General features: G+C 40.6%; 1 protein-coding gene across 1 annotated transcript; it reads left to right on the forward strand.

Annotated features, from left to right (window-relative positions):
* Positions 1-166: 166 nt before the first annotated feature.
* Positions 167-27,562, forward strand: DER1 (DERLIN-1). The gene is made up of 7 exons (XM_010268802.2): positions 167-322; positions 4,083-4,218; positions 22,612-22,685; positions 22,858-22,951; positions 25,466-25,594; positions 25,695-25,855; positions 27,074-27,562. Exons 1-7 carry the CDS (start codon positions 306-308, stop codon positions 27,180-27,182), a joined length of 720 nt encoding a protein of 239 aa, XP_010267104.1. The 5' UTR covers positions 167-305; the 3' UTR covers positions 27,183-27,562.
* Positions 27,563-27,611: the final 49 nt, after the last annotated feature.

Genomic DNA, 27,611 nt, shown 5'->3' on the forward strand with positions numbered 1-27,611 from the left:
TGACGGTCCGGCAGCAATTTCGAGGTGGAGGCGCCTTAATTATTTCAAAGACGGTTTAAATGATTGAGACCGGACTAGACCACTCAGTCAACGGAAACCCGACCGGATGCAGAACGGTTCTGTGATCAGGCGCTAACCCAAACATGGAAGATGGAACACGTGCGAAGGCGGAAGTCGTGCAAGAGATTCTTCTGGGACCGGCCACTAGTCTTTAATGGCGTTTGGCGTTTCGTCGTCTGAAGTTAAGATTGAGACTTGAGAGATCTTTGGAGTGGGGCTTCTTTCGAACAGCCAGCGGGTCTTCAATGTCTTCTCCTGCAGAGTAAACCTTATTTATCTCTGTCTTTTCTTTCCTCAATTCCAGATTCATATTATTCTTTTTGCTGTTTCTATCTATTGGTCTCATTTATGTAACAAGTGTTAGAACTTTGAGCTTCCTATAATTGGTACTCGATTCTGAACTCCAGAGCCCTAGAATAATTCTTTTAAAAAAATTATCTTCTTTTTTTCCTTTTTTGGGGATTCAAACTGAAGTTCCGTTTGAATGAGCTTGATGTGTTCTATTTCGAAGGTGAATCTTCTGCATTTCATTTCTGAGCTTCCATTTTTTTCTCTATGGTTATTTGTTCAGAAATACTTGAAAACTCTATGCAATGGTCTTTATGTGTCTGTTGTATAAATTTTTTGGGGGGGACAGTAGCTATCAACTTCTTTTTCGATGAGATGATTTTCCTTTGGTTAAGAATTGATTAGCGCTGCTTGGGTTTCTAGAAACTTTCTATCGATGGATACTGCAAAACGTTTCTTGGATTATTGCAGCGGGTGAAGTGCCAAGTGAACAAGTGTCAAATCTAAGTTGATTCTCATATTGTTTGTAGTGACAAGATTGAGGATCAATTTACATAGAAATGAGCTTACTGCAGTGGGTGAAGTGCGAAATCTGGTTTTATTGGCTGATGAGTTGGGATGCAAATTGGGGAGCCTGCCAACTAGATATTTTGAGCTACCATTGGGAGCGAGATGTACATCAAAAGCAATTTGGGATCCAATGGTTGATGGATGGATAGAAAGCTGGAAAGATAGAAAACAAAGTACTTATCAAAAGGGGGAAATTAGTCTTGATAAGAAATGTGTTATCATGCTTACCAATATACATGTTATCCCTATTTCCAATCCTTTTTTTTTTTTTTTTTGGTGAAAAACTTAGCTTCATTCGAATTAGTGGGAAACTGAAGACATGGGGCACCAGGACTCATTTTGAAAATCAGACTGAGACCCATGCGCCACCAGGTTGCAGACATGGGGCTTAAACTGAAACTTGAATATATGATATCGGGGAAAGATGAAGACAAATTTAGGATGTCCTTTAAGATTGACCCATGCAGAGAGTGCTGAAACTTTTCTGTATCCAGTAATTCATGAACAACAGTTGCAGGATCTGCCTTGACTATAGGGTTCTGAATTCTGTAATTTGAAGCCAAGGCCAGGCCTAATCTGATAGTGTGGGCTTCTGCGGCTTGGACTGATGAGCACCACACTGATCTCATACAAGCAGTCACAGGCTTTTCATTGGAATCTCTAATCACAGCCCAAAGCTCAGCTTTAAGGTTGCCAGACCTGGAAGCTGCATCAGTGTTGAGCTTGTGCCATAATTCCGGAGGATGCTGTCAACACCTTGAGAGATAATGAGGCTCCAAATGAGCTTGAAGCCTTGAACCACTTGCTGGATACTTTGACACCACCAGTTCCAGTCCTTTCTGATTTGGGATAGTATTTGGATTGGAGAAAGGTCTTTTCTAGAGAAGACCAGGTTATTCCTTGCCACCCACAAATGGCAGCAAGTTAAGGCCATAATACACCGGGCTTGACTGAAATTTCATCCTTCTTGTTACCTACCCAATTGAGGGTCCAACCCTGGTAAGAATCAAACTGGTCGGTCTAGGCAGGAATCCTCAGAGTGATGCCTCTTCTCCTAAGATTTTTTTTTTTTCAACAATACTCTTATGACAGCTCACCAAATCAGATTCCTGACCTTTGGGGGAGCATCAATCTTCCGAACTCCTTTACACAGTTGATTAGGGGCCGGCCTGTCTTGCCAGATGAACTTGGTTCTCTTCATCTTTCATTGTCTTGGTGTGCTGATTTGGCTGTAACTTCTCCTGTTTTGTCTAGGAATCAGATCAAAAAGTTTGGGTGCTCTGCCCAACTGATAGGGACACTCTGGATAGCTCTTGCTTCAACAGTGTTAAAATATGACTGTACCATTAATAAATTCCATCTCTGAGTTCCTGGATACATAAGATTTTGGACCTTCTCAAACTGCTAGTTCACAGTGCGAGGAGCGGCTATCGAGGAATTGGGGGTGGATTCGAGCCGAGCCGAGCCGAGCTGAGCTGAATACTTGGATACTCGAGCTCAGCTCAAGCTTGATTCGAGTTAGAGACCTGAGCTCGAGCTCGGCTCAGTTCATAGCTCGCAAGTTCGAGCTTGACTATAGGACAAGTTTTTTTTTGAAAAATAAAAATTATATGTATAATTTTTTTTTTATTTTTTAGACAAAAAATTAAGAATTGTAAAAATTATTTACTATTATACATAAAAAATAAAAATATTATTATATATAAGATAAATTTATTTATTATATGTATGTATATATAATAAAAATTATTTATTTAATACTAGGCTCGTGAGACTCACAAGCCAAGCTAAAGTGGGCTCGAGCTTGGTTCAATTAGCAAACGAGCCTATATATCGGGCTCGAATTCGACTCGAAGCTCAGTTTAAACCGAGCCGAGCTCGAATAGCTCGTGAAAGGCTCGGCTTGTGGCCACCCCTACAAGGAATTCAGTAAATTCAGGATCCATCTATCTTCCCAAACCTTGACCTTATCCCCTTTTCCAATCCTCCAGATGCAGTGCTGTTTCGGAACATCCCTTCCCCACAGCAAACTGTGCCAAGCCCAAGAAGCCTTGTGCCCCAATCTGGTCTCCCAGAAAAGAAGAATGCAGGAAGATAATATGAAAAGATTTTGGAATTGCAAAAACAATTGAAAAGATGCAGAATTTCTTGTGGGAGGGGTGGAGGGAGGAGCTTAAATTTCAGTTAGTTAAGTAGAAAAGAGTTTATACTCCAAGGAAGGATGGGGGGCCTGGAATTAGAAGTCTGTGGGATGCCAATATGGCTCTCTTAGGGAAGTGGCCCATGCTGAGAGCATTTTAAGAAAGTGAGAAGAGCAAGAGAGAAGAAAGTGAGAAGAAGATTATAGTTGGGGGAGGAGGGGTCAGGGGAGGCTTGGGATGAAGGAGTTGAAGGAGATGGACAAGAAGAAATGCTCGATAAGGAATTTTAATCTGTTTGGTCTCAGGGTGGCTCTCAACTATTTACCTATATTTGTGATCTTGGTGTTTTTTTTTTGTTGTTTGTTTTGTTCTGTAGATGGATGGGTGTAATCTTAACACCCTGTTAGTTGTCTGTACCCGAGCCTTTTCTTTTAATAAATTTTTTATTTTTATTCTTCAAAAAAAAAGAGAATTTTAGGTTACTACCTCTTCATATTTGAAATAGCAGTGAGCTGGTGAGGAAGGAGCTTCTGTAAGCCAAGGTTACAGTAGAAGACCACTGACCTGTTCAATTGACCCATCATCTCCTAAGCAATTCAGCAATTCCTAATTGTCATTTGCCTATGGAGGCCAAACCAAATAGGTACCATGTAGATGTTACCTTGGCTATACTAGGTTTAATGATGCTTATATCATGAATTATTGAGAGTTTTTTCTTTTTTTTTTATAGATAATTTTTAAGAGGTTTGCAAATCAATTGCTTAGTTGAATTTCTGGAAAAAGATTACTTCACTCAATAAAGCCTCATAGTAACTACTTTTCCATTACCAAGGGTCATATGTTTTATTTGATGGAATTTGATTTAAGTGACAATTAACTTTATATGCACCTAAGTTCTTTATTTTACTTTGTCTTTACTAGCTGAAAATTTTCTACCTATTTATCTTCCTTCAAAGGTACTCCTTGCTTTGTCTAGTTCTAATGATCATCATAATATTTCTTATTTCACTTTTCTTTCCCCAGATTCTATAAATCACTTCCATCTGTGAGCAAGGCTTATGGGACTCTTTGTTTATTGGCTACAACAGCATTTCATTTGGGACTTTATCATCCTGCAAATATTGCACTAATATATCAACTAGTACTCTTTCGTTTTCAGGTATGTTATTCTGTTTGTTGATCTTCTGCCATTTATTGAAACATTCAACCTTAAAATCCGATTCATTTTGCACTCTGTTTTGGCACCTGCAATGCAATTATTAACTAGATCTGATAGATGGTTCAACCGTTTGAATCATCATCCACTGGCTTACTGTGAACTATTTGACGATACTACTAGAACCACCATCACATATCATGGTAATGATAATACTAGTAATACCAATAACAAGTAATCTTACTAGTATGGTATTACAAGATCATTAACACGTATCCCATGCATCTGTCATTTGGATATGTATTGTCATTTTTTTTTGGTTACATATCAAGATTTACAATCTTAAGCCTTTCCTCAATTCTAGACAGATGACCATCACTGACAGATGTAAAGGAGGGGGCTTTGTCGCATAAATGAATAACCAGCTCTTACTGGTTCTTTTTTTTTATCATAACACAGAATTGATTTCATTAATAAAAAACAGGCATGAATACAACAAGAGGTTGTGAAAAAAGAAAAAGCACAGCTATAGAAATCTTACTCAACCCAGATATTACAATTGAGTTCTTTGTACCCCTTGCTTAGCTAGACCATCTGCCAAGCTGTTGGCAGTTCTCACCCACTTAACTCTGGTTGGAAGTTCTTTGTACCCCTGGTTCTTATTGGCTTTGAAAAATAGAAGGAATAAAAAGTTGATTGATAATTACAACCCTGGTAGCACTGCTTATTGGGATTTGAAAACACAATAGGAAGGCTTTAACAGAAAATAAAATGGTGTTGTGTAGCTAGAAAGCTAAATAAAGAGAAAATTAAGCATGGTAAGAAAGTGCTGGATATAGAATATTTATAAGATTCTCTTGTTAGATGTAATAAGTTCTATTCAGTGGAGTTGCGTTGGTTAGGGTTGAATTGAACACACAGATAATGTGCACACAAGCATGTGGTCAACTTTTTATGACATTACGAGTAACAAAATTAATTGATTTAGAAAAATGAATGAATTATATACAAGTGTCAAACCTCCCTTAGCTTGATGCAGGCAAATCATCTTATCAATAAATTTGGAAATAAATTAGGAGGGGAGATGGGAAAATGGAGGACAGTAGGTATTGATCAAAAAAAAAATGGAGGACAGTAGGGACGATTTTGAACCAGTTGGCAAATGGAGGAAGACTGTGAAAGTGGAAGCCAAAAACTTCTTGTTCGAAGAGCTGAAGGTGAGAAACCAGACCAGCTTGTAGGTGAGAGAAGAGAAGAAAGCGATGGTTTATCTGAATCTGATTCCATAGTTTTGTTAAAAGGATTCCTGGACATGGCAATGGTCTCAAAGAAAGTACACAACTGGAGTAATACTCTAAAGATTAGTGAAAAGATTTTTAAAGTGGAGTTGTGTTTTAACTCCAAAGAGAGGTTCATTATGCTAACTGAGTGGTTTGGTCAAGGAAGAAAACAGTTAATGTGTATTCCAATGGGTAAACAAAGTGTAGGACGACATCCTTCGCAGAGGTGCTATAAGAATTTCTGTGGAGAGACGTTAAATGGAAAGACTGGTGAAGGAACTAAATCTGCCAAAAGAAAAAGTCATGGAAAAGGGGGCTGATGCTAAATAAAATCTGTTGGAGTGGTGAAAAAAGTTTGTGGTTTATGCCAATAAAAAGAAAATAAACTGGAAAAAAGTCGCAGAAGACATTAAAAGAAGACTCTGCCATGAAGGTGTAATGAATCTAATCCCATTCAAGGAAGATAAAGCCCTTCTGGAGATAGAAAGACTAGAGGAGATCCATTCTCTTCCAATACAATCAACAGAAGGCTTGGTGGTCGTTGGACATTGGAACCCTAGTGCAAACATAATCGAACCAGAAGGAACCCCTTGGGTGAAGGTGTTAGGGCTTCTGTTTCATCTGTGGTTGTCTGGTACTTTTAAAAAATGTAGAGGAACCATTAAGAAGCTGGATTTTTTTTTTGAAGAGTAAAATGAAAATTTTATTAAATAAAAAAGAGAAAGATACAGTCAAGTAGGTGACAAGGTGACACCTATCTTGCAAAACGAAACAGCTCTAAACTAAACAGCATATACTGATACAAAACTGAGACAAACTACACTGATTGAATTTCAAGTACTTTTCAGAAATTCTCCCCCAAATCTGACCTACTAACTTGATCAAAATCTGGAAGCATCCAGACCCAATCTGCTACTAGATTCCCCACCAGAGCCACCAGAGTTTCAGAATTTTTTTATTTATCTTCAAAAATCCTTATGTTTCATTCCATAGAGTCCAGCTTACGGCAAAGGGAATGCAGCTCCAAACTATCCTTGCTTTCCTGCTTCCCCCAAGTCTTGGCCAAGAAGAGAAAATTTCTTCTGTTGAACTTGGCTGAAATACTCCTTGCCCAAAGAGGGAGGAATAGAATTTCCAAATGATGTTTGCTGCCTTAGACTTGAGTGTGGTAACCATCACATTTTTTTTTTATTGGAAACGGTAACTTCATTAATACAACTTAAGAATAACTTTCCAGAGTTAAGTACAGCTTTCAACCCCTAAACAGGTGTTGAGCCTCCAGGGATCTTTCTTACAAAACTGCCCACAACATTCTCTCCCTCACAGTCTCTTGTTTAGCCAACGTGTCAGCTAAACCATTAGCTGATCTCCTTGTCCATTTGAAGCGTGCACCGATCTCCCTTGTTGTGTTGAGGATTTCCCTTATGGGCTGTCTATAAATCCAGGCTCCCAACTTACCAGATGCCACTCAATCAATAAATTAGAGTCTCCCTCTATCTCAATTTGGTGTAACCCCAATTGTTTGGCATATCTTACACCTTGAAGCAAGGCCACCACCTCCACTCTCAATGAGTCCCCCCACTCCTATTGGTCCTAAAAATGTAGCCACAATTCTGCCATTTTCATCTCTAAATACTCCTATTGGTAACCATCACTTTAGAGGGAGTAAAGCCTGAAGCATTACTTGTTTGGTGAACGTGGCACTCAAAGAAACATCTCACAAGGTCTATCCTTTCACCATTGGAAGCCCAGATGTGGAAGGGTTTGCCAAAGGTAGAAGAAGATGATGATGTGGCAAAGTTGAGGAGACATGGCAAGCTGAAACTGTATGAAGAAAGGATTTCAAATTTAAGGAAGGAAACCCAACCATTCCTTTGAAGAGTAAATGTGAGCCATATTTAGTGAAAGAAAGCTTGTAGGTTACTATTTCGTCCAGTAAATATGGGCCATCCAATTTACTTCTAAGAACTAAATATAAGTCCTTAACTTAAGCTTTGTTTGGAGAAAAAATGAAACTCCCATGGAATTTGAAAAGGAGCCATTTACCAAATTGTTGGGTGAATCGATGGCTTCGACTAGGTTAGTTAATGCATGTGCCAGGGCCAGACTGAGCTTTAGGGGATGGGAATAATGACTAACCATCTTCTTTGTTGATTCTCAAAACAGGACCCAAAATTTCTATGGCAAAACAGGGAGTCAATAATCCTTCCCTCTTTGTTGGAGGGTCAACAAGGGGACGTTTGAATCTAGAGAATACATGGGCGTGGAGGCCGGTGTTTGGCTCAAAACACTACGACTCGGAATAAGCCTAACCCAAAATTTTTCAGGCATCCTAGAGAAGATTCAAAGTGAGATAGTGATTAGGAAGACTGTTGCCAGGAGGAAGATTTTGAAGTTGACCAACCTTCAAGCATAGGAAGTGTGGACACTACCAAGGATTGTAAACATTGGGATGATGATACATTTGGTATAGAGCTTTTCTTCGAAGATTCTTTGGGAGAAACTTTTGTACTATTGAAGGAAGATGGATTGGATCTGTCTGCTTCGGATTTGGTGGAGGATTGGAGGTTTTACCTATAGATGAAAGAGAAGGTATATATTAACCAGGGGAAGCAATGGTTCGGGGTGTCCGTATGTGGGACTTGGGTTTCAACTCTAATCCTAGTAGTGAAGCACAAGAGGAACAATCCATTGAAGCCTATCAGGGTGTACCTGATAAGGATTAATTCTTGGTAGACTTTGAGCAAAAGAAGGCTTACTCCATTTTGGAGTAGGGAGTTTCTAACCCCACCCATTCCTTTTCTCTACTTGATTTATCAATCTCCCCTGAAGTTATTGCTTGCTATTGTAATGCCACAGGCCTTGGTGTTGAGTTGTTATTGAGAAATGATATTGAGGAAGAAAGGGACCAAATTTTGAACCTAATCCTAGAAAACCTTACTACTTTGGCCCTAGAAAAGACTTTTGATAAAACTAGGGTGGACATAAATGACAAATACAGGACCCTAGTCAAGAAGAGTAGTCCATCAAGAGGTAGTGGCCCCAATAGATCTAGAAAAAAGGAGTGAGGAGAAAGGAATTGGGGTAAAGGAAAGGAAAAAAGGGGAAACAAAGGTTTACAAGAGGAAAAAGGAAAACAAAAGAGAAAGAAAATTGAGGTAGAAAAGCTTAAATGCGGCATAAGTTATAAGGAGGAAAGTACGAGGAGGGAGAGAAAAAGAGGGGAGAGGTGAATTTAGGATTTTCTAGGATTTACTAGGACTTATTGAATGCTTGAAATGAAGATAATAAGTTGGAATGTAAGAGGGTTGGGCAGTGAAAAGAAGAGGAGATTAATAAGAAGTGTTCTAAGGAAAGAAAGACCAGACATGATTTTGATCCAGGAGACTAAACTAGTAGAGATAGATAGAAAATGGATCAGGAGCATTTTGGGTATCAGGGGTCTTAGTTGGTCATTGGCCCCTTCCTGGGGAGCTTCAAGGGGGATCTTAACAAAAATGGAAGAATAAGGAAATGTAGTGTGTAGAGGAACTAGTAGGCCAATTCTTAGTCTCTGTGAAAATTAAATTCTTCGGATGGGAGGAAATGGACAATAACAAATGTTTACAGTCCCAACTTGTATAGGTATTAAGCTCTTTTTTGGGAGGAATTGTTTGCTACTAGAGAACTTTGGGAGGGTCCCCGGTGTCTAGGGGTGGCTTCAATGTGATCAGGTTTTTGGGAGAAACAAATAATCTAAACCAAGGTATTACTATATTTATGAAGAATTTTAGTGATCTCATTGATACCTTGGAATTGAAAGAGTTTCCCCTCTTGCAAACTGAGTATGCTTGGTCAAGTTTCCAATCCCCCCCAACTTGCTCTAAATTGGATAGATTCTTTTTTTCTTGTGATTGAGAGGAATTGTGGGGGACTTTAGTTTCAAAAGCTTTGCCTAGAATTACATCAAACCATTGTCTCCTATGTCTAGATTCTAGAAAAAGAAGTTCCATTTGGAGGGCCTATACCTTTCTGTTTTGAAAACATGTGGTTTGAGGATCCATCCTTTAAGGAAAGGTTAAAGACTTGGTGGGAAGAAATCAAGGTGTCCTAGGGAGAAATAAAATAGGGAGATTTTGTAAGAAGCTAAAAAAATCTAAAAGAGAAAATAAAGGCTTGGAACAAAGAGCATTTTGGAAGAGTTGAAGAGATCAAAGTGACAATTTCTTCTAGGATTCCAGAGTCGGACAGAAAAGAAACTCTTAGAACGTTGTTGGAGGAGGAAAGGGAGGAAAGATGGAAAAAAAGTAGAGCTGGAAGAGATTTTAAGAGAAGAGGAAATTTGTTGGTGTCAAAAATCAAGGACCAAATAACCTTGTGCTCTGCTTAAACAGAGGCCTACAAAGTAAAATAAGAAAGGGAAAAAAATACCTTGACAGGTGCTGTTTATCAGCTTTGGTTTGTGCAGTGTAATGATATGCCCGAAGCTTTGCAACCAATTCTGTGGCATCCTTTGCAGCATTTACAGCAAGAACCTGCACCAAATACAGGCATCATCAACTTAGATTGTTATAAAACGGATATGAAATAAATAACAAACAAAATAAAATTAAATGATATTGGTTCAAAGAGAACCTTTGGTATAATCAAAAGGGATTCAGCAAATTCTGCAATTGCCAACTGTTCTCGGGATCCCAAGGTTGTTGCAAGATGCTCCAAGTAGACAGATAAAGCAGCTTCAACCGCACCACCACCAGCTACCACCTACATCACCCCAGGTCATGGAAATGAGAAATAGGACGCAGAATGATGTTTTTCTCTGTTATAGTTAATGGGTCGGCAGTTGATTTCATTGAGGGGCTTCGAGGTCTTAGACAAGGGGGTTCTCGGAGCTTTGCCTCAAGGGGCTTGGTACAAAGGTGGCTTGTGGAATGGAGTTCGTGCAGGCAGGTCAGTGGAGGAGATCCTTGAAGATAGAAGCAAAAAATCTCCTGTTTGAAGAGATGAGAATTAAGGGGAAGGTAAGCCTGAAGGTAAGGGAAGCGAAAAAGGGTACAATACTGCTGGAAGGATTAGAAGTGATCGAGTGGCTAAGAGAGTTCATAGCTGGAGCCTGTTCAAAAGGTAAGCAGATAAACTGGCAGGATTTTAGTACATTAGAAGGGAGAAGATATGTTGTTGAATGTAAGAGGAATAGAAAGGGGTTCTTCATAGCTTTGGCTGAATTCTTTGGTAAGGGACAAAGGCAACTGGTGTGTCTACCAACAGGAAAACAGAACCAAGGTTGGGGGGAAGTTGACTGGTTGCTCAAAGAATTCTTAGCTCAAAGAGTAGCAAATGAGAAAAAAGCCTCCATAAGGGAGGAGAAGGTATATCTCAACAACAGCAGGGTAGAACAAGGGCCAGTGGTCATGGCAAAAACAAAAGGCCATTGCAGAATGGTGGGAGGTCTAGAGAGAGAGGAGTGGGATAGTAAGCTTGTGATACAAGCCAAGGAAAAGGTTAATGATTGGAGGAGGGTAGCTGACTTACTGGCAACCAGGTTGAAGCTGAAGAGTGTCTTCATAGTAACCCCCTTCGATAACTGTAAAGCCATCCTAGATCCATCAAAGAATGATTTGGAAATATCAGCTATCAATGTTCAGGCTGAGTTCGGATCATTCACAGTCTTCAAATGGAATCCAACATCTAACTCCAAGGATTTTTTTGTCGAAGATGGTGTGGTGGTGCGTGTAATAGGCTTGCCATTCCATCTATGGAAACAAGAAATAGTAGAATCTATAGCTGTGTTGTGTGGAGGAATCTTGAAAGGTGCTTTCTGGGGAGATCTTTACTCAGTAGCAATCCTGCTAAGTGGTGTGAAGCCAGAAGACATTCCACGAAAGGTAGAGGTACGAACAGAGGGGAGCTTTGTCTCTGTATGGTTAGCTTCCTCCATTGAAGCAGTGCTGTGGAAGGAGGCTCGTATGGTTGGAGGGGAGGAGGAAGAAGAAGCACTACGTGGACTTGTGAGAGTGGTTAATTCAAATGGGAAGGGATGTTTCACTAAAAAGGGCCAACAAATTCTGGGAAGCCAAAAAGTTATGGGGCAGTTGGAAGGTCAAACCTGGAGAAAGCAAGAAAAAATTATGACAAATGGCAGATCATTTGCGCAGGTGGTGTCAGGGGAAACAAACAAAAATTCACTAGTTTCGAAAGGGAGAGGGCTGAACAAGCAACCTCAGACAGGGAAGGTTGCTGGTTCGACCATTAAATCAGGGGGGCGTGACCTTTTAAGTGGTCACGTGGGATGAAATGAAGGGCCCAATCGAGTGGATCCACTTGATGAAGGGCCAGAGAAGGCATCTCAAATAAAGGCTGTAAAGGTGGGCTCCCATAGGCTTCAGCCCAAGGCCCATTACAAGATAGATGGGTCGAGGGGTACTTTAAGTAAGCACGTGACTGGGAGGAGGGACGAGCTGATAGACGAAATTAAGCGTCTATCTTCTTCTACCCCGAACCCCTCCTCTCGTTCGAACAGTTCAGGCGCAAAAAAATCTCCAGATTCGTAGTCGCGAGGCTCTCTACAATGGGTCCCATCCAACTTGGCGAACCATCTCTCACCAGATAGGCGCAAGCCGAGATACTTCAAGCCTAGTGATGAGAACAGAACAGGGATTGAAGACTGGTCGAGTGAACAAAACAGCAATGACGATTTTGATAGAGACGAAACGCCAAGTCTGGGAAGTTTGTCTCTAAAAAGCAACAATGATTTTTTTGAAACAAAAAGTTTGCATACAGAGCTGTTGTTTCTAGAGGAAGAGACTGAAGAGGCAGGTGGCGAGAAGGCTAGAAATGGTGAAGAAAATGGTTCTAAAGCTGTGAAAAGTCCTCCTCCCTTCGTCGAGGGAGCTGACCCTGAGTCTAATGAACTATAGGATGTTGGTGGAGAGGGACAAGAATCAGCTGTGAGGATGGATGCGGGTATTCTAGTGTCGGAAACACAGAGAAAGGTCTTCCAAGTGGGTAGGTCGTCAGGAAGTGATTCTTTCACCATGTCTACTTCACAACCTTGTCCAAAAAGGGGAAAGGCTTTAAAACCAGTTGTCGCCTGTCAGCAAGTCATTTCCAGTGATTCTAGTCCTACCCCCGTTCTATCAGGTATGGGTGTCAATTCTGTTTTAGGTACTGACTTGTTTGCTCTGCCTGTAACAGATATCCCAACTTCCCATCCTGGAGGTTCTGATGTAAGAAAGAGGGTGATAGTGGAAGGAGGAGAGAGGGTGTTGGAAGGAAGTAGTAAGGGGGAGGCGGACAGAATTTGGGAGTTGATCTGTACAATGATGGAGGAACAAAATAAAAAGGAAGGACTTGGAGAAAAGTGTTGTAGCCAAAATAAGTGTGAGCAGGGTAAAATTCTTCCTCAGACATTGGCTGGAAAGGATGGAGAAAAGAAAGAGGATGATTGCTGTATTAGGATGGGGGGGGGGAAGGAACAAATAAGAAAAAAAGATTTGAAGTGGAAAGGCTAATTTCAGACATTGAGGGGGATTTAGAATTCAGTGGTAGAGGGGATAGGAGGAAGGGCCTAAAATAAGGAGAATATGGCCTCTTATTGGGTTCTTTTGCTACTTTGTCTCTATGAAAATTATTAGTTGGAATGTAAGAGGGTTAGGGAGTGCAAGGAAGAGAAGGGTGATCAAAGACCTACTCCGAAGGGAAAAACCTGATATTGTGCTATTACAAGAATCCAAATTGATGGAATTAGATGGGAGATGGGTGAGGAGTTTTTGGAGGTCTAGAGGTTTAGGTTGGAGCTCGGCTCCTTCTTAGGGAGCCTCGGGGGGGATTGTAACACTGTGGAGGGAGGATGTGGTGGAAGTAGTGGAAGAATTGATAGGCAGATTCTCAGTTTCCATTAAGTGCAAGAATGTAGAGAATGGGTGTGTATGGGTTTTAACCAATGTTTATGGCCCTAATTCCTATAGTGAGAGGAATGAGATGTGGGAGGAACTATATGCAATCAAGGGGCTATGGGATGGTCCTTGGTGCCTGGGCAGGGATTTTAACGTCATTAGATTCTCTGATGAAACTAGTAATCCCCAACAGGTAATCTCAACAAGCATGAGGAAATTTAATGGTTTTATTGAGGATTGTGATCTGAAGGAAATACCTCTGTTGCAAGCCAGTTACACTTGGTCCAACCTTCAGGAAACCCTTTTGTGCTCGAAGTTGGATAGATTCCTATTTAACCTTGCCTGGGAGAATAGTTTGGAAAACTTGGTTGCTAGGGCGTTACCCAGGGTCACCTCCGATCACTGTCCTATCCAAATAGGTACTGAGTCTTTTCCTATAGGACCCAAACCTTTTAGATTTAAAAATATGTGGCTTACCCATCCAGATTTTGTGAAAAAAGTGAAGGAGTGGTGGGGTGAGGAGGAGAGGGGGTAAGTTGGAAGGGGATCAAGTTCCACAAGAAATTAAAAAGGTTGAGAGCCAAAATAAAAGAGTGGAATAGAGATCAGTTTGGTAGAATTGAGGAGCAAAAATTGGGCCTATCTTTCGAATAGAGAACTTGGATGTAAAGGAATCTCACAATGGGCTGACCGAGGAGGACAGAGTGTTAAGGAGACAATTAAAAAAGGATTTGGAAGAGGTGTTATTGAGGGAAGAAATCAGTTGGAGACAAAAATCTAGACACAAGTGGATTAAGGAAGGCGATGGGAACACTAGATTCTTCCATGATTTGGCAAATGGGAGACGAAGAAAGAATTTTGTGACCAAGCTAGAGATAGGAGAGGAGGTGTTTACCAACCAGGATGACATAGCCAGAAAATCTGTGGACCACTTCAAATCGATTTATAGAAGGCCTTTGAGAGAGAGGACAGTCATGGAAAGGGTGGATTGGCCAAGAATTGATGGAGTGGCAAGGTGGCTGGAAAGGGATTTCGAGGAAGAAGAGATTAAGAAAGCTGTCTTTATAATGGATAGATCCAAGGCTCTGCGTCCAGATGGCTTTACAATGGGTTTTTATCAAGACTGTTGGGAGGTGTTGAAAGAGGATCTAGCTGAACTCTTTAAGGAATTTGCAGACAATCACACTATAAGCCCTAGAATTAGTGCCACCTTTTTGGCCTTGATACCTAAGAAGAATGATGCCAACCACCCAAAAGATTATAGGCCTATTAGTCTGGTGACAAGCATCTATAAAATTCTGGCTAAAGTGCTCTCATTGAGAATCAAAACAGTCCTCCCTACCATCATTAGTGAAACCCAGGGGGCTTTCATTCAAGGGCGACAAATAACAGATCAGATCTTAATTGCGAATGAGTGTGTGGAGGAAATGAAAAGATCTAGTAAGAGAGGATTCATTTGTAATTTGGATCTTGAAAAGGCCTATGATTTGGTGGACTGGAAGTTTCTATTGGAGGTTATGCAAAACTGTGGACTTGGGGACAAGTGGTGTAGTTGGATCTTTGGGTGTATCAGTACTTGTCACTACTCTATTCTGGTAAATGGTACAGTGAGAGACTTTTTTCCAGCTTGCAGGGGTGTCAGGCAAGGGGATCCACTTTCACCCTTCCTTTTTACCTTAGTAGCTGATGTGATTAGTAGGATCATTACTAAGGCTGACAGCGAAGATGCCATTAGGGGTTGGAGAATAGGGAGACACCAAGTCCCCGTCACCCACCTTCAGTTTGCAGATGACCTAATGATTTTTTGTGAAGGAGGTATTAGTGAAAAGGTAGCAAACCTAAAAGAGATAATAAAAGGATTTGAAAGTGTCTCTAATTTGAGAATAAATCTAGAAAAGAGCTGCATAGTGGGTATAAATTTGGAGGTAGGGGAGGTCGAGGCTATTGCAGAGTGTCTTGAGTGTTCCACCTCTGCTTGGCCTATGTCATATTTAGGGCTTCCTTTAGGGGCAAATCCTAGGGAGAGTAGATTTTGGACCCCAGTGATAGAAAAGTTTGAGAAGAGATTAGCCTCATGGAAGAGGAACTATATCTCTTTAGGAGGGAGAATTACCCTAATAAGAGCTACCTTGGCTAACTTACCTACCTATTATTTGTCTGTCTTTAGGATACCAGTTAGGGAAGCCAGGGAACTAGAGAAGTTGATGAGAGACTTCTTATGGGAGTCGGGACAAGAAAAAAAGGATCACTTGGTTAATTGGGAAATTGTGTGCAGAAGTAAAGAAGAGGGGGGCTTGGGAATTGGGAGGGTAATTAGAAAGAATCAAGCTCTGTTAGGGAAATGGTTGTGGAGATGGCCTTTGGAAAGAGAGAGATTGTGGCATGAGGTGGTGGGAAGCATTCATGGGAGGTCAGAGAACGGATGGGATGCTGGTGTATCGAGGCAAGCTAACCTAGCAGCACCGTGGAAGGCTATTCACAACACCCTTCCTCAATTCCTCAATTTTATCAGGTATGAAGTTTGTTCTGGCAACTCTGTTCTTTTTTGGGAGGATATTTGGGTAGGAGACTCACCGTTAAAGGACTTATTCCCTTCGCTTTTTTCTATTTCTTTGTACAAAAAAGAGGTGGTTTCAAAATTTGTTTCACCTTTGGGAACACCCTTAGATCCTACTTGGGATTTTGGTTTTCGTAGAGGACTTAGGGATGCTGAAATTGAGTCTCTTTCTATTTTGCTTGGTTGTCTTAATCAGGTTTGTTTGGATCCCTTCAAGCCAGATAAGAGAGTTTGGACTCCTAGACCCATTGGAACCTTCTCTTGTGTTTCACCTTTTTGTTGGGAAGTATTCCATGGGAAAGTAAACACTTTAGACAACCTACAAAAGAGAAGACCTTTTCTCTGTATTTCTCCTAATTGGTGTATCCTCTGTAGAGCTCACGGTGAGGATTGTTACCATCTACTAGTATCTTGTCCCTTTTCTGCAGACCTTTGGGCTTGGCTACTTTCGTTGTTTGGGGGTAGTTGGAGTCTACCAGCAGAAGTTCACATGCTCTTCAACCATTCTACCTTTTATTGGCCTATAAAAATAGGGAGAATTATGTGGAGATGTGCTCGTGCTGCTTTGACTTGGACTCTTTGGGAAGAAAGGAATCTCAGGATTTTTCAAGACAAGGAAAGGAACAGCCAAGATTTGAAAGACTATGTGTTAAACAGGGCAATACATTGGCTGAAGACCTTGGAAATCTTCCATCAATTCTCCTTTAATGACCTTTGGAGAAATTGGTCAGCAGTAGCAAGGTGCTCATCTTTAAAGGATGAATCAATTACAAGCTGGTCTCCTCCACCCAAAGGCTCAATAAAGTTGAACTTTGATGGAAGCAGCATGGGTAATCCAGGATTATCCGGAGTGGGGGGTGCTTTGAGAAATGAGAAGGGAGAGATTTTGTTGCTCTATTCAGGTCCCTTGGGAATTGGGAACTCCATTAGGGCAGAACTCTTAGCTACTGTACAAGGGGTGCAATTTGCAAACCAGCTGGGGGTACAACACCTAATAATCGAGGGGGATTCCAAAGTGGTGGTGGGTTGGTTAAAAAATTCTGAAGAGGCTATGTGGCGATACAAGAATGAAATGAAGAAATTTAGTTGGTTGACAAGGAATATGTTGGTCACTGTACAGTGGGTGGGCAGATCAGCAAATACTTTGTCAGATGTGTTAGCTAAGCAAGGGGTAAATAGGGAAGAATTATTTTGGGCTCAGTTGTGATTACTGTTTTTCTTTCCTAGTTTACTTGTAAGACTCAAGGAGGGGCTGCAGCTCGTGCCTCTCGTTGGGATGATGTATGAACTCACTCTAAAGTTGCTTCTGAATCAATAAACTTATTATTATTCATCAAAAAAAAAAATCAAGGACCAAATGGATAATATGTTAACACCAAATTCTTTCATTCACTAGCTAATGGTAATAGAAAAAAAAAAATACCATTCATAATGTGGTGGTTGATGGTCTAGAGCTAAGAGAGAGCTAGATAAGAGTAAGGTCCTTTGTGAATAAGTCAATTTTCTCAGCATCAGAAGGTCTTAGTCTAGGTTTACCAGAGATGGATAGGAATAGAACTTCTGAGGAACAAGCACAGGCACTGGAAAGACAGTTTTCACTAGAAGGGATTAAGGAAACAATTTTTTCAATGGATAGGTCTAAAGCCCTTGGACCGGATGGGTTCTCATTGGTATTCTACCAAGAGTGCTAGGATTTCCTCAAATATGAGCTATTGGAAGTCTTTAATGAATTTTACTTTAGAGGGTAAATCCCTTTTGGAGCAAATGCTACCTTTATCTCCTTGATGAAGGAGAACCTCTCTGAAGGACTTTAGGTTTTTAAGTTTGATTGGGAGTCTTTACAAGATACATATCAAACATTTTGGCTAAGAGGATTAAGCAGGCATTGCCTCTAGTTATATCACCTTTCCAAGGGGCTTTTGTGGAAGGAAGATAGATTGTGGATCAAATCCTAGTAGCTAATTAATGTGTGGCTGAGAAAAGGAAAAGTAGAATGAAAGGGTTGGTGTATAAATTGGATATGGAAAAGGCTTACGATTTAGTTGACTAGAATTTTCTATTGGAAGTCCTAGAGAAAATGGGTTTTGGAGTTAGTTGGAGGTCCTGGTGATGGGTTATATTAGTTCAGTGAACTACTTAATTCTTATAAATGGGGTAGCAAAAGACTTATTTCCGGCTAAGAGAGGAGCAAAGTCTGTTTAGGGGATGGAGGATTGGTAGGGATCAAGTAGTTGTTTCCCATCTTCAATTTGCTAATGATACAATTTTGTTTTGTGATGCTATCAATTTAGAAATGGCGAGGAATTTGAGGTTCCTGATTGACAAATTTATGGGATATTCAAAGGTGAGGATCAATTGGAATACAAGTGGAATTGTTGGAACTATCCTAGAAGAAGGGGAACTTGCAAGTTTTGCATAACTATTGGAGTGTGATGTGAGGAATTGCCTGCAACCTACCTAGGTTTACCTTTGGGGGGAAACCCAAGGCTTGACAGTTTTTGGAAGAGGTAGTAGAGAGGTTTGCTAAGAAACTAGCTCTTTGGAAAACAAATTATCTCTTTAGGAGGAAGAATATCCCTAATTAGAGCTACTCTAGTAAATCTACTCATCTATTTCCTTTCCACTTTTCGTGTACCAACTAGGATTGTAAGACAACTAGAGAAGTACATGGGGGACTTTTTGTGGGAGCCAGGTGAGGAAAAGAAGGATCATTTGGTCAAGTGGGAACTAGTTTGCAAACCAAAGGAACTAGGAGGCCTAGGGTTAGGAAAGATTGCAAACATAAACACTGCTTTATTGGGTAAATGGCTTTGGAGATTCCATTTGAAAGAGAGAGGCTGTAGCACAAGGTAAGGTAATAGCAGGCATTCATGTTTTGGAGGGTAATATGGCTGGGATTCCAAACTCAATCCACAGTCCTCACTCAATTTCAGCTTTCCCTTGGAAAGCAATTCATGAGGTATACTCTTTGTTCTTTGGTTCTATCTGCTATGATTTGGGAAGAGGTGACAATTCGTTTCTGGGAAGACCTTTGGTTAGCGGAATTCCCTAATCTCTTTGCCCTCTCTAACCTCAAAGGGGAACCTATTTCCAAGTTGGGATCTTCCTCTCCCTCAAGCATCAATTGGGACCTTGGGTTTAGAAGAGCTCTAAGGGAGAATGAGTGCTCATCTTTGATTTACCTTCTTGACCTCTTGGAAGTTGTTTTTTATAGATCCTATCTTGAATGACTCTAGAATCTAGATCTCCTCATCTAATGGACTCTTTTCTTGTTCCTCGTTTTTCAAGATTCTAGTCCTACCTACTTCAATAGGGGTGGACTTCTCGGTGAAAGAAGCGTGGACTAAGCTTATCCCACCAAAAGTTCAAGCATTTTGTTGGAAATCTTTCCTTGGAAAGGTAAACACCTGTGATATGCTACAGAAAAGAAGGCCTTTTTCTTGCCTCTTTCCTCATATGTGCTTTTTTTGCAGGAAAAGTGGAAAAACCCTACCCTACTTATTAATCTCATGTTCCTTTGTTACTCATATTTGGGATTCTTTTTTTTTCTTTGTTTTGGTAGCAGGTAGGACCCTTCCTAAGAAGTGGTAGACATTTTTAGCCCAAACTTGCTAAAGAAACCAAAGAAAAGAGGGAGATTGATGTGGAAAGTTACAAATAGGAATGTCAACGGGTCGGGTTCAGCATAGGTTTGCCTCAATCCTAACCCAACCATCCAGTGTCCCAACCCGAATCCGAACCAGTCTGACTCAAAAATACATAATTTCCAAACCCAAATCGACCCTGTAGAGCCTAACCTGATACTGACTTGACCCAACTTGTAGCATTTCAATTGTATTTTTTTAACAGGTTTTGAAAACCTAAAAGCCATTAATTTAAGTTAGAAAGTTGTTTTATAGATTTTAAGGTGTCACCTTTTCCATTTAAAAAAAGAAGAAAATCAACACCAACATATGAAGAAATCCTAAACTTTAAGGCTATGGAGTTAGAAGCCAGAAAGTTACAAGAAAACTATGCATATAGTATCATGACCCAACGGAGCGGGTCAGTCAAAACTCGAACCCAACTCGGGTCAAAGAATCAAAACCCTAACCTGACCCTAAAGCTGAATATATCTGACCCTAACCTGACCCCATAGGGTCGGGTCAAGCCGGGTTTATCGTTTTACTTGATCCATTGACATCCCTAGTTACAAAGGCCACAACTATATGGGCAGTATGGGAGGATAGGAATAACAGAATTTTTAATGAAAAAGTAGAATTGTGGAAGAGGTAATGGAGACTAGAAAAGCGAAGGTAGGATAGTCCTCTAGAGGCAAAGATAGGGTAAAATTGGAATGGAAACACCCACAAGGCAGTAAAATGAAGTTGAATTTTGATGGAAGTTCCGTGGGTAACCCTGGAATGCCTGGAAAAGGTGGGACAAGCAGAAATTCAGAGGGTAGATTATTGTCTCTTTACTTCGGGCCAATTGGTGTGGCTAATTCCATAAAGGCTGAATTGATGGCTTTGCTACATGGTCTCAGGTTAGCTAAGCAATTGGGGTTCAGACAGTTGGAGGTGGAAGGGAACTCAAAAGTAATTATTTCATGGGCGAGAAATAATAGAAATATTCCTTGGAATCTTAAGAATGCTTAGAGGGAACATTTGGTGAAGTGGGAGGTAGTGTTTAGGAGTAGGGATGATGGAGGTTTAGGGTAGGAAATATCAAATTAAGGAACTCGGCTCTGTTGGGAAAATGGCTTTGGAGGTTGGCTTTGGAACAAGAAAACTTGTGGCATAAAGTGATTATAAGCATTCATGGCATGGCAGACAATGGATGGGATGCTGGTTTTGATCCTAGGGCATTAAAGTCGTCTCCTTGGAAAGCAATCCACAGCTTGCTACCTTCCTATTAGGCATGATTCTTGTGCAGGTAATAAAGTGCGTTTTGGGAAGATGTCTAGTTTGGGGTTACTTCTCTAAAAGACAATCCCATCCATTTATTCCCTGCCTCGTAATAAAGGGAGAGTAATATCCTCAATGTATGGTAATGACAGTTCTTGGGATTTGGGTTTGAGGAGAGGACTGAGAGAGTCCAAAATGGGGTTGGTAGATGAGCTTATTTCCCTTTTCAACACTGTTTTTCTAGACCCCACTTGTTCAGATAGTAGAATTTGGGTAGTATCCCTATCTGGCTATTTCACTTATGCTTCCTTTTTCACTGTTCTCCTCCATTCCTCTCATCTGTTAGGATCCTTCCCCACAAAGGAAGTTTGGTGTAACTCGGTACCCCCAAAAACACGAGCCTTTTGTTGGGAAGTGGTACAGAAAATCAACTCTTTGGATAAGCTACAAAGAAGAAGGCCAAATTTCTGCCTCTCCCCTCATGTTTGTTGCCTTTACTTGGGTTGTGAAGAGACAATTACACCTTTTACTATCTTGTCCTCTTGCTTCTGTTGTGTGGAATTGGTTTTCTTCTCTGTTTGGTTACAGGTGGACTCTTTCGGATGTGGCAACTCTTTTTGATCTGAGTTTTTTCACATTACCAAAGAAAAGGGGCAGAATAATGTGGAGGGCAACAAGAGCTGCCATCCTTTGGTCCTTATAGGAAGAGAGGAATAACAGGATATTCCAAGGAGTGGAAAGAACTAAGGAGCAAGTCATTGACTTCATAGTTGTTAGGGTCATACATTGGCTGAAAGCAACTTAAATGTTCAAAAATTTCTCAGCTGAAGATATCCTAAGGGGATGGTCAATAGTGGCTAACTCTTCGGCTACACAAAGTGTGGTTCAGCCCCTTTGGACATCTGCAGCACAACCAAGAGTAAAATTGAATTTTGATGGAAGCTCATTGGGAAACCCGGGGGCCCTTTGGAGTTGGAGGAGTTTTCAGGGATGGGGAGGGCAGGATGCTAGCACTTTCTTCTAGCCCAGTAGGCGTGGGAGGTTCCTTGAGGGCTGAAGTTATGTCTCTATTTCAAGGTATGAGATTGGCTAAGCAATGGGGATATCAAACCTTGAGGTAGAGGGTGACTTTAAACTTCTAATAGGATGGCTGCAGACAGAAAGCTTGGGTGTATGTAAGATTTGAGATCAGCCAATGCTGTGGCTGACAATTTGGCAAAGCAAGGGACTCTCAGGGAATGCTTGTTTTGGGCTGTATTGTAAGATTTGAGATTTGTATGGGGTCAACTCTCAGGCTCTGAGTGGTTGACACTATTGTATTTAACTGTTATTTAAATGAAAGTGTTTCCAACAAAAAAGAGGAATGCTTACAGGTAAGTTGAAAGGCTCGCAAGAGAATTGATTGATGAATTCAAGTGGGTTAGAAGAAGTGCAAATGGTTTATCTGACTCCCTTGCTAAACAAGGAGCAGCAAGGCAGCAATTGTTTTGGGCATCCTTGTAACATAGTTATATACATGGGGATGACGTCTTGATCATCAAATTGTAATGTTCTCACACTAATTAATTAATAGAATCAATTTTCTACCGATCAAAATAAATAAATAAATAAATTTGGAAATAAGGGATTGAATTTGTAAAGATTCTTTATTGCAAGAATGTGCTGTCATTTAATTCTCATGGACTCTTCTTTTCTACTGATCTGAGAGTTGTTCTTTGTTGCAATCCTTTTCTTTGACCTCTTTTTAGTATATACGTCCATTTCTGAAAGTTTTTTGTTATTTTTTACATTTATTCTAGGTCTGGAGGCTGGTTACGAACTTTTTCTTCCTTGGCAAGTTTTCTATAAATTTTGGAATTCGGCTCTTGATGATGTAAGTAATAGTCCACCAAGATAATCATTCAACCATAAGGTGTTTATTTTTCGACTATGTAATCCTTGACCCTTTTTTTGGCAGAAGAAAACTATAGAAATCATTGAAACCTGGATTGGCAGAACATACATTTTTGTTAACCACTTCTAACAAGACAGCTTTGATCTTACAGAGCAAGGTATGGTGTCCAACTAGAGAGGGGACCTTTTGAAAGGCGTACTGCAGATTTCTTGTGGATGATGATATTTGGAGCCATTTCATTACTAGTATGTGCAAAAGTCTGCTATCCTATTGTTCAGTAGTATAAGGACTAAATTTCAATTTTTTTTTTATGAATGACTAAATTTCAATTTTATGCATACAGAAATTTGCTCTGATAATTAAAACAATAAGAAAACATTTAGGTCGTGCTTTTTTTTTGAGAATAGTTAACTGAATTCATTAAGAAAAGAGAGGGGTACACAAAGAGGGTGTACAAAGAAGACAAACAAACAGGGATCAGACCCCTGAAAATTACACAGGAGGGATCTTATCACAGTACAACACTTCTAAAAGAACACCTAATTTTGCTAACTCATCTGCATGAGCATTAAGATCCCTTGGAATCCAGCACAGGTGTACGTTTGTAGCTCCACAGTCCAGCCTCCCTCTATGGATAGATGCTGAATGCCTAGTCTGTTGATTGATTGGATTCCTGTAAGTGCAGCTGTCACTTCTGCCTTTGTGGAGTCAGCTATACCTATCGGCCCACTGTACACCCAGCAAGTGTTCATTCCTTAATACTCGTCCAATACCAGCAGTTCTCAGGTTATCTGAAGCACTTCCATCGAAACTTAGAGTTCAAGTTCCTTCCCTCCTAGGTAAAGGGCCCTTGTGGATGGGGAGGAGGGGTGAAGGGGGGGGGGGGGGGGATGAAAAGGAAAAAACCAGCATCCCTGTTTAGGTCATTTATAGAGACTCCTTTGAACTTGTCTGAGCTGGAAGCCCATTGATTACAAAGATAGGTAATATGAGAGATCAGATCAGTCTTTGTCTTAGCCTTGTTCTCAAACAAGTGGTTGTTCCTTTCTTCCCAAACTCCCCAAAGTACAGCATGCAGAATTATTTGCCAATATACCTTACCTCTTTTACTTGGTCCTTTGCCTTGCCATTGATGGAACAAGTCCTGGAGGTGATTTGGAGACACTTAACTGTACCCAGCTAGCTGTAGAAAACGGCTCCAGATGTTGTCCTTGGTTTCCTGACAGTGAATGAAGAGATGGTTGGTTGATTCCCCTTCTCTCAGGCAAAGGATGCAGACATGAGGGGAGATGAAAAGTCTGCCAAAATTCTTCTTTTGCAATAGCTCACAAGTGTATCCTGTGCAGACAGGCCTCCCATACAAAGAAACACACCCTAGAGGGGATGTAGTTGCACCAGACCTTCTAGAAAGGGAAGTGATAATTCTGCTCCTCTGCAACTAGAACCTTGAAGAAAGAATTGGAGGAGAACTCGCCTATAGGGTGAGATTTCCAGACACAGGAGTCTAGGGAATTAGGGGAGATGTAGGCTTCTCTGAGGGAGAGGAGGAGTTCAGTTAGCTCATTGATCTCTGAATCCCTTAAGGGTCTTCTAAGGCTCAAGTTTATGTTGCTTTCAGTGGGGGAAGAGAGGAGGCACTGGGAGATGGTTGCTTCTTTGTTTAGGGTGAGGTTAAAATGTCTAGGGTAGGAAACTGTTAAAGTAGTGTTGCCCCATCACAGATCAGTCCAGAATTTTATTCTAGTACCATTGCTCACTTTAAACCTTACGAAAGGAAAGAATTTGTTAGAGGTTGAGATGATACCTTTCCAAGGGCTTGATGAAGTTACACAGTTTGGATGAAGGTTGCAATCCCAACCATTGGTGTCCAACCGAGACTTACTGGTGATGACAGCTGCCCAAAGAGAGTTTGTCTCTTTAGGGAATCTCCACAGCCATTTTCCAAGTAGAGAAGTGTTCTCTCTTTCAGGTGACCAATTTCCAGCCCTCCCGCCTCTTTAGATTTACAAGTCTGAGGCCCAAGTTACTAGATGACTTCTTTTCTCCCCTCCACCATCCCAAAGGAAGTCTCTTTGAAGTTTCTCAATCTGTGTTCTGATTTTGCCAGGAATTTGGAACACTAAGAAGAAATAGGTGGGCAGATTTGCAAGGGAAGTCTTAATGATTGCCTTCCCCCTTTTGGCAAATAACATCATTTCCAAGTAGCTAGCTTCTTTTCACATTTTTCCAACACCGGCTCCCAAAAACTTGGACTTTTTGGGTTCCCACCTAGAGGCAAGCCTAAATGGGTTAGGGGAAGGTTTTCCACTCGGCAGTTCAGAATTTCCTTGAACCTTTCCACAAGAGCTTCTTCAACTGAATTGATTGTCACTATACTACTCTTTGTGAAGTTAACCCCCAGCCCGTTGACTAGTTGGGATAGAAATGGAAAGGCAAGATGAGAAAAGGAACCACAAATCCGTTACTTTTTGGATTACACTGTTTGGCTCTTTTGGCTCTAAAGAATGAGCTTTGGTAAATTTGGAGAGCAGTGGACGTTTTGCTGCATTGCATTTTCTGACATTGTGTGTTTCTTTTTTAAGGTGGTGTCTTTTTATGCGGGAAGTTGGGGGTGTCATTTTAAAGTCCTTTCATTTTGCATTTCCGTTCCCATGTTTCCCAAATTCAAATTCATTTCTTTTCTATTATCTTTATCCATGCATGTAAAAATAAAGTAATACTTGTTTTTCTCCTATTTTGTTTGCACTTGGATGTCATAGGTTTTATCTGCCATTCCTCTATTATGGACCCCATTCTTAGGCATTTCACTGGTGTTTATGCTTCTCTATGTTTGGAGTAGAGAGTTCCCAAATGCTCAGATCAATATATATGGACTCGTTACACTCAAGGTATGCCAAGTTCTGTTTCTTTCTTGCTTATTCTTGCATATGAATTACTGTCCATTTCGCTATTATGCTTGTCTTACGTATTTCATGTACCTATTTGCAGGCATTTTATCTACCCTGGACAATGCTCGCTTTGGATGTAATTTTTGGTTCACCTCTCATGCCAGATCTGCTTGGGATCATTGCAGGACATCTATATTATTTCATTACGGTATTACATCCTCTGTCTGGTGGAAAGAACATATTGAAGACACCAATATGGGTGTATCCTTCCTTTTGTTTTCCTTTGTTTGGAATGCCCTTTCATTCTCCCCCTCCCCTACCCCCTGGTGCCTTTGGGAGTTTATGAGTGGATGGCCATCTGACCTGGAATCAAGGTTTTCTTTTAGCTATATCAAGGCAGTAAATGTACAAGTCGGGGCTGGGCCGAGTTTGGTCTCAACCCAGGCTCAAGCCCAACCATAATAATTGGGACTAGGGCCCTATCCCGGACTAAGCCCATATGTATGTATGCATGCAGATGTGTCTATATATTAAGCCGGGGTTAGGTTGGGATAAGGTCAGGGTGAGCTCGGGCTACCTAAGGGCTAGTCCTAAGTCCAGCCCAAAAAAATAGAAAGCCTGAACTTTTGACCCCAGGCCCTGCCCAAGGACCAAAAATCCAAGCTCAATCCATAAAAGTGTGGGCTAGGCTGATCTGGGCTTGGGTCAGGCCCACCCAACTTGCACCCGTATAAGGCAGTTATCCTACAATCAACCAACCAGAGTCAGTTGATCCAATCCTATTACTTTGGATTTGGGACAGGTTTGGGTCCCAATAAGGAGATCCTGGAGTTTGGAGCAACGTAGCTCACTTTACGGCTCCATCAATAATCAAATTGAGGATGGACCAAACCTTAATTCAATCCTCTTAGGATTTGATCTGGTTAAACGTACAAACATATAAAAGGCCATTACAACCAATTTTGGTCCCAGTTATCTGGGTTCTTGGGAGGGGTAGAGTGGTTACGGTCTTCACCGTTCACATTTTTCTGCACAGAATGACCATCCTGGCGAACTAGCATTCTCACACATGATAGCCTGAGATCTTGCCATTATACAAGTAATGGCCCCTGGTTAAAGGTATAAACATGCTAGTGTAAATATACATATATATATATATATATATATATATATATATATATATATGTATATATAATGTCTACAATTCTAAATACACTGCATGTCTTACCGTTATATCTTTTGCACCCTTTTCTAAGTGTTCATATTAATTTTTAACTAAAACATTTGCTAATGCCCCAAGATGAAATTTAAATTTGTAAAACCATTTGCTAAAGCCATTTATTCTCTCTTTGAAGAGGTGATTATAAAAGCCAAGCCCTAATAATTAATCTTTTTGAGAGGTAAAACAACTAACATCAACTGGTAAAATGTGTACATTTCCTTTCCTCTGTTGCAAGTTCCTTCACTACTATTTTATAGGCATAAGCTTGTTGCCCGGTGGGGTATAGGACATCAGCCAAGTATGTCTTCCCAGTCTGATAGGGCAGCTGGAGTTGCTTTCAGAGGCAGAAGCTATCGGCTAAATTGATAGGACAGTTATGCTATGTGGAAACTTCGAAACATCTACTCTTATCTCTACTTGCTAGCATTTCTGATGACACTGCTGAAGAAAAGAATTAGCAACCAATGTTGCGGGGAAAAAGATTCACCTGAATGGACTCACAGTGCAGTACCTCGGGCTGAGCTATAACATTCATCATTGAAAGACGGATCTGATGTTATCCCAATGAAGATTTAACTGAAAATTGAGTTCTTACTGATTTCTCTCACCTTTTGTTTTTCGCATTTTAGTCGCATGGGATTTATAGATTATGAAGGGAAAAGCTCTGAATGTTGATTTTTATACATCCTCCGAACTGTTTATTTTCTTCATCAATAAATTTTGCTGTACTCGTGGATGTTGCAACAGATCTATTGAAATTAACCCATGAAATAAAGAGCTTGAAAAAAATGGGAA

Source organism: Nelumbo nucifera, chromosome 6 (genome assembly GCF_055504915.1).
Source record: "Nelumbo nucifera cultivar China Antique chromosome 6, China Antique-T2T, whole genome shotgun sequence".
NCBI classification, from domain to species: Eukaryota; Viridiplantae; Streptophyta; class Magnoliopsida; order Proteales; family Nelumbonaceae; genus Nelumbo; species Nelumbo nucifera.

What these genes read in the sequence shown, in the direction of transcription:
- DER1 (XM_010268802.2), top strand. An exon ending in TAGTACTCTTTCGTTTTCAG is followed by an intron (nt 4,219 to 22,611) that starts GTATGTTATTCT and finishes CATTTATTCTAG; the next exon opens with GTCTGGAGGCTGGTTACGAA. An exon ending in GGAATTCGGCTCTTGATGAT is followed by an intron (nt 22,686 to 22,857) that starts GTAAGTAATAGT and finishes TTGATCTTACAG; the next exon opens with AGCAAGGTATGGTGTCCAAC.